Source organism: Gobius niger (assembly GCF_951799975.1).
Source record: "Gobius niger genome assembly, contig: SCAFFOLD_114, whole genome shotgun sequence".
NCBI lineage: Eukaryota > Metazoa > Chordata > Actinopteri > Gobiiformes > Gobiidae > Gobius > Gobius niger.
In genome coordinates, this window is record NW_027639280.1 from 67259 (window position 1) to 72908 (window position 5650).

The window sequence follows — 5650 nt, forward strand, 5'->3', positions numbered from 1 at the left end:
CTGAAGTGCAGTGCTCTGGGTGGCCATTGTGTGTATTGCAGGTCATTCTGTTTTATTGTTTGATGTTTGGATAGATGCTGTGAGAGCGTGTGTTAAGAACAAGAGTGTTGGCATGGCTGAAGGTTCAGCCTCAGTATGGTGCTCATTCAGACCTGATGTAGTGTGTATTGTAGTGACAGCACGTCTGTGTGATAGAGAGCGGCCATTTTGTCTCAGATGTTTTGGTTCATGATTTCTCATCATTCATGTTGTGGAACAGTTTCATTGTGTCGCGTATTCATGTTTGTTTTGGTGCAGACTTGGTTTGGTTCTGTGTCTTGTTGATTTGATTAATTGTTTTCATTTTAAGCTCATTTTAACTTGATAGATTCCTCTAAGATTTAATCTAAATGAGTTCTGTTCCTGGTGGAACTGTCTACATGTTTTGTATAGAGTTTGCATTCTGGTCCAAGCTTGGTGCGGATGTTTCAGTTTAAGGTTTGTTTCTCGTTCTGTTTGTTAATGTCCTTGTGTCTCACTTAAAGCTGCATTATGCAACTTTTATGTGGAGAAAATAGTTGATAATTGTGGGTATTTGACCTTGTGTTTGACAGCGGCTGTTTTCTTGATTCATGTGAACTTTACTGTAGTGTTCTGGTCTGGCTTAGGGTTCAGCCTCAGAGTGGTACTGTTTCAGACCTGATGCAGGGTTTGTATTTGTGACATGTCTGTGGTAGGAGGAGGAGCTGCCCTGTGTTGAAAGGCCCTATGTGACTTTGTTGATTGCAAACACAGAAAAGGAAATCACTAAATTAAAATGTTGTTTGTGGGCCAAACTCATTCCTAACTTTCGGAACATATTTGTAGCATCCAAAATTGTCAGTTTAAAGCCAATATATTAGACCTGTTGGTTCTTTCTTGTTGTGGAGCAGTGGCATGTTTTAATGTAGTGATGATAACACTGTTGGTGCAGACTTGGTGTGGCTTTGTGTCTTGTGTACGTCTTTTTTGTGTATTGCCTTATACCTGATGGGTCCCACTAATGATGAATTCTACAGTTCAGATGAATTCTACAGTTTAGATCATTTGACTATTTTGAGTTAATAGTTTTTAGTTGCTTATGTTATGTGGAATGTTTTGATGAAACGGGCCGTAAATGACTGTCTTCTTGGTACAACTGAGATAGTGGCTTAGTACTGCTTGGGATAAGGTCTTTCTTTTGTTACTCTTTGGTGAAAATTTGGGAAGTGGAGCGTTTTCTGTTGTCAGATTTGGAAATGTATTGTGTGTGTCTGGCAGGTTGACTAAATCTCACTTTAGGCTATATTTGGTGTTAAACTAGATACATCTAGGATCATGTGGTTTTGGTTTTGCTGGTTCTGGCTTGGTCCATGTCTGGTCCTGTCTGTGAGGACACTGAGGACAGAAGTTGTTTCACATTAAACCTGAATTAAATCTTTAGCTGTTGACAGTGTGGACTGAGTCATACCAGTCCATGCTGTGGTCGTCTCTGCCTCAGTCCATTGATGCCAGAATGAGGTCAGTACCTTCTACAGCACCATCACAAGACTGAGGCTAGGATGATATGAAGTGTTGTTTCTCTATGCGTCTGACTTTAGTTTAAGACATGGCTACTTCGGTTTGATTGTTTGACCATTGTGTTGTTTACTCATTCCACTTTTGTATTTCAGATGCCGCGCGGCAAGGGGTCCAGGCGATCCCTTGCGGCCAAGAGGAGGAGGGAGAAGCAGCTCGCGGGGCAGTGCGTTGTTCCTGAGGAGGAGCTCGCGGGGCAGTCTTCTGTTCCCGTCGAGCTGCTCCCGGGGCAGTGCGCTGTACCTGACGAGCTGCTTGCGGGGCAGTCCGCTCTTCCCGAGGAGGAGCTCGCGGGGCAGTCCCCTGTTCCCGTCGAGCTGCTCCTGGGGGAGTCGTCTGGTCCCGTCGAGCTGCTCCCGGGGCAGTCGGCTGTTCACGAGGAGGAGCTCGCGGGGCAGTCCGCTGTTCCCGTCGAGCTGCTCCCGGGGCAGTCGGCTGTTCCTGAGGAGGAGCTCGATCCCTCTCCTCTTTGGCCCTCCGTCGAGGAACGTAAGTGGATTTCAGAATACTTCCACCTCCTTTTTAATTCTGTTTGATATTACAATGATTTCTCTTGTCTTTGAAGCCCGTGGACCCGGCTACCGACACCGTCCCCAGGTTTGGCCCACTGGAGTGTCCGGGAAGCAGCACCGGCTGGTGCTCCCGCAGGAGTCTCCCGACAAGAAGGCAAGTTCATGAGTTTGAGAAGGAAATAAATGTGTGACTTTTGATGTGCTGACAATCACTAAATACAGATTGTTTCTTTTTTGGTCTTAGTTCATTCTGCTTGTCGGGAACTCCCATCTGCGAGCCATCGTGGACCAGCACGTGCCGATGCAGGAGGGGCACTATTCCTTCGGCTTCAGCGCGACGCCTGGTGGTGGACCCTCGCACATCCACAGGGAGCTGGCTGGGACCACCCTGCCCCGAGGTGGGTACAGTTGTACTAGCAACATTTTTGACTTTAAAAAAAAAAAAAAAATTTTTTTTTTTTTTTTTTTTTTTGACTTTGTCTCATATAGTTCAGCACGTTTGACCTCTGACCCTTCTCTTGTTGTCAGAGCCAGCTCTTGTCGTTCTGATGGCACCCTGCAACGGACTGACGACGTGCCGGACGTTGGACCAGGCTGCGAGGGAGTTCGGCCAGCTCCTGGCCTACGTCTGTGGACGCTGGCCCAAGGTGTGTACTTCACTTCTATGAGGTCTGAGTACTTCATTATTGTATTTAACTTGTCTAAATTGTAATTTTGTGTTCGTAGGTGTGTGTCGTGGATTTTCCACCTCGGCTTAGCGCTGGGGTGGAGATTCAGACCCTCCTTCGGCAGGCGTACCACCGCATCGCTGTTGGCATGGGTATGTATAAAAAATGCAACTGTCATCACTATTTTCCTTAGAGTGGCGCATACTTTAACATGTTCTTTTTGTTGCTAACATCTGTTTTAGGGATCCGCTACTTCCGTGTAGCACACAAGTTTCCCCGGAGCAAAGGGCATCTGTGGGCCAGGGATGGTGTAAGTACAGTCTCTCTCTTTAAAGTTGACCATTTTAATGACTGTTGTTTTATTTAACGTGGGTGAATTATGTGTTTCAGACTCACCTGAGCGACGACTTTGGCATGCCCATCCTCGTCCAGCTGCTGTGGCAGGCGTGCTACATGCAGCTGGAGCTGGATGACGCTGCCGCTGTTGCGCCGGTGTCTCCTCCCCCGCCCCGCCCGGTCACCAGGAGGGTTTCCCCAAGAGTGGAGGTGCCCGAGCCGCCGCCCGTGCCACCTCCACCCCCTCCTGAGTGGACCGAGGTTCGACGGGGCAGCAAGGTGAGATACTGTTCCTGTTTTGTTAAAGCATTGTTAACTGAAGTTGCATTATACTGACTGCTTTGTGTTTATCTCTGTCACTCAGTCTGGGGTCTCCCCCGTGAGCCCCAAGGGACTGCTGCAGGCGCAGGAGGTTAGTGTTCTACTCTATAAAGCTATGGTTAGATTGTGAGTGCTGTGACTAAACTGTCTGTTTCCTTTGTTTTGAGGTGGAGAACGTGTTCTCCTTTCCCTTGTCGCCTTGCCTGTTCAGCCCTGCCATGCTGGTGGAGATGGAGCGCTTCTCTCCATCTCACGGCGGCTGTGGCCAGGGCATCGGCTCCTTTCCTTCGGGAAAGAAGGTAAGTATCAGATCTTGTGTGAAATGTTGTTGTTTAATCATGATTTCTGAGCTGGTGAAATAACACGTCTTTTTTTTGCAGACGTCTCGGACGAGGCGTCGCAAGCGTGCTGCCCCAAAGAGACGCCAGCCCACGCGGCAGGTAGGTGTTTTTAAGGCTGTGCTCTTTATACATTCTAAAGAAATTAATGCATATTTGTTATTTTGTTTATTGTAGGCGCGGGCAGCACAAGAGGTTGTGGCGGTGAGACCCGGCTCATCTGCCAGCTCCGTGTCTACTATGGAGGAGGACCAGGTCAGTGTCGTTTAAAGTGGCTGAATAAGTTTTTACATTGTAACTTCTTTGATTATTAACAAATGTTGTCCTCTAGGTGGCGGCAGCTGTCGTGGAGGTGACACCAGGAACGTCACCTACCAGCGTGGTCATCCTGGACGGCTTCCTGGAGGACGAGGTGTGTGTACTTTTTATTAATTGACGTTCTATGATCTGTTACAGAATAGCATCTAACCCGTTATTCTTTTTGCAGCTGCAGTTTGTGGATGTGGGGGTGATTCCAGGAGCATCACTCACCAGTTCCCCTGACGCCCCAGTGGTCTTCGTGGACCAGGTGAGATGATGATTTTTATGCATCATTTTCAAAAGCAGCTACACTGAACAGAGTGAGATACGCTTTAGTTTGAGAGATGTCTAATGGTTATGTGTTTTCTTTGGGACTTGCAGATGAAGAGGACCAGCCCCTCTTCAGCCAGTCAGCCTTCTCCACGCCGCAGCAGTCCACCAGCTGTCCACGGGGAGAGCACTTCTGACGCCAGGGACCCAGATAAGTCTTGTATTTGTTGTGCACAGTCTGACATAGATGTTAGTGATAGTGACAGCCTTATCACGTTTGGTGGTAGCGATGTAGAGATGGAGGTTGATAGTCCTGTAGCGTGTGCTGATATAGTTATGGAGGATAGTGTTCCAGTTCGTATTCCGAGTTGTGTTAGGGGTAGTTTTCATCAGGCTGATAACAGGTTCCCGTATGGAGGGGCTCAGTGTGCAGCCATAGCTCTGGTGGCATTAGCTAGGCACACTGTGTCCAGTGTGTTTACATGGCAGCAAAAGGATTTAGACAGGACTTTAGTGATTGGTGATGCTGTTTACACAGAGCTTAGGGATAACGACCTGACTCATGGGCACGAGCTCTTACTAGCTTCTGACTTGCCCAAAGAGTCAGTTATTGATGGTCAACCGTTTGAGTTTGAGTTCAGTCAGCCGGTCGCTGGGGCTGCAAATGTACTAGAGAGTGAGCTGATTGTTTCCGGTACCTGTGTGACCTTAGATGGTGGTTTAAGAGAGATGTTGGCACACTATGATTCATGTCTACTGACGATGTGTGGCAACACTTGTGCAGTCATTAAAGACAGCGGTAGATACGCGGTGGTGGACTCACACAGTCGTAGTGCGACTGGGATGGTTGACCCTGATGGTAAAAGCGTTGTACTTTACTTTAGCAGCCTGGATGAGGTGTATGCTCATTTTTGCGCGTTAGCTGACTGTTATGAAGTTGAATATAAATTGTTTGAGATGACAGGCGTTGTTGTCGTGGTTGTTGGTTTGAAGTGTCAAGCGTCTGAGGTCATTTTGCCTCAGACGCTTGACACTTCTGACCAAAGGCCAAAGCGTAAAAGGTTAGTTAAAGGTAAGTCATCTGTTCCCAAACGCACACACACAAGTAAGAGGGTGAAACGTGATCGTGATTGTGATGTTGATTTGGATGTTGTGTGTGCTGATATAGTTATGGAGGATAGTGTTCCAGTTGATAGTCCTGTTGTAGCGTGTGCTGATGTAGTTATGGAGGATAGCGTTCCTGTTGATATTCCGAGTTGTGTTAGGGGTAGTTTTCATCAGGCTGATAGCAGGTTCCCGTATGGAGGGGTGCAGTGTGCAGCCATAGCTC

At 47.6% G+C, this 5650-nt stretch overlaps 1 protein-coding gene across 1 annotated transcript; it reads left to right on the forward strand.

The window, feature by feature from the left end:
• Positions 1-2635: 2635 nt before the first annotated feature.
• Positions 2636-5246, forward strand: LOC306982631 (uncharacterized protein; the record flags this gene model as incomplete). The annotated part of the gene is made up of 7 exons (XM_079583099.1): positions 2636-2734; positions 3793-3852; positions 3928-4005; positions 4082-4162; positions 4238-4318; positions 4432-4922; positions 5243-5246. 7 exons carry the CDS (start codon positions 2636-2638, stop codon positions 5244-5246), a joined length of 894 nt encoding a protein of 297 aa, XP_079439225.1.
• Positions 5247-5650: the final 404 nt, after the last annotated feature.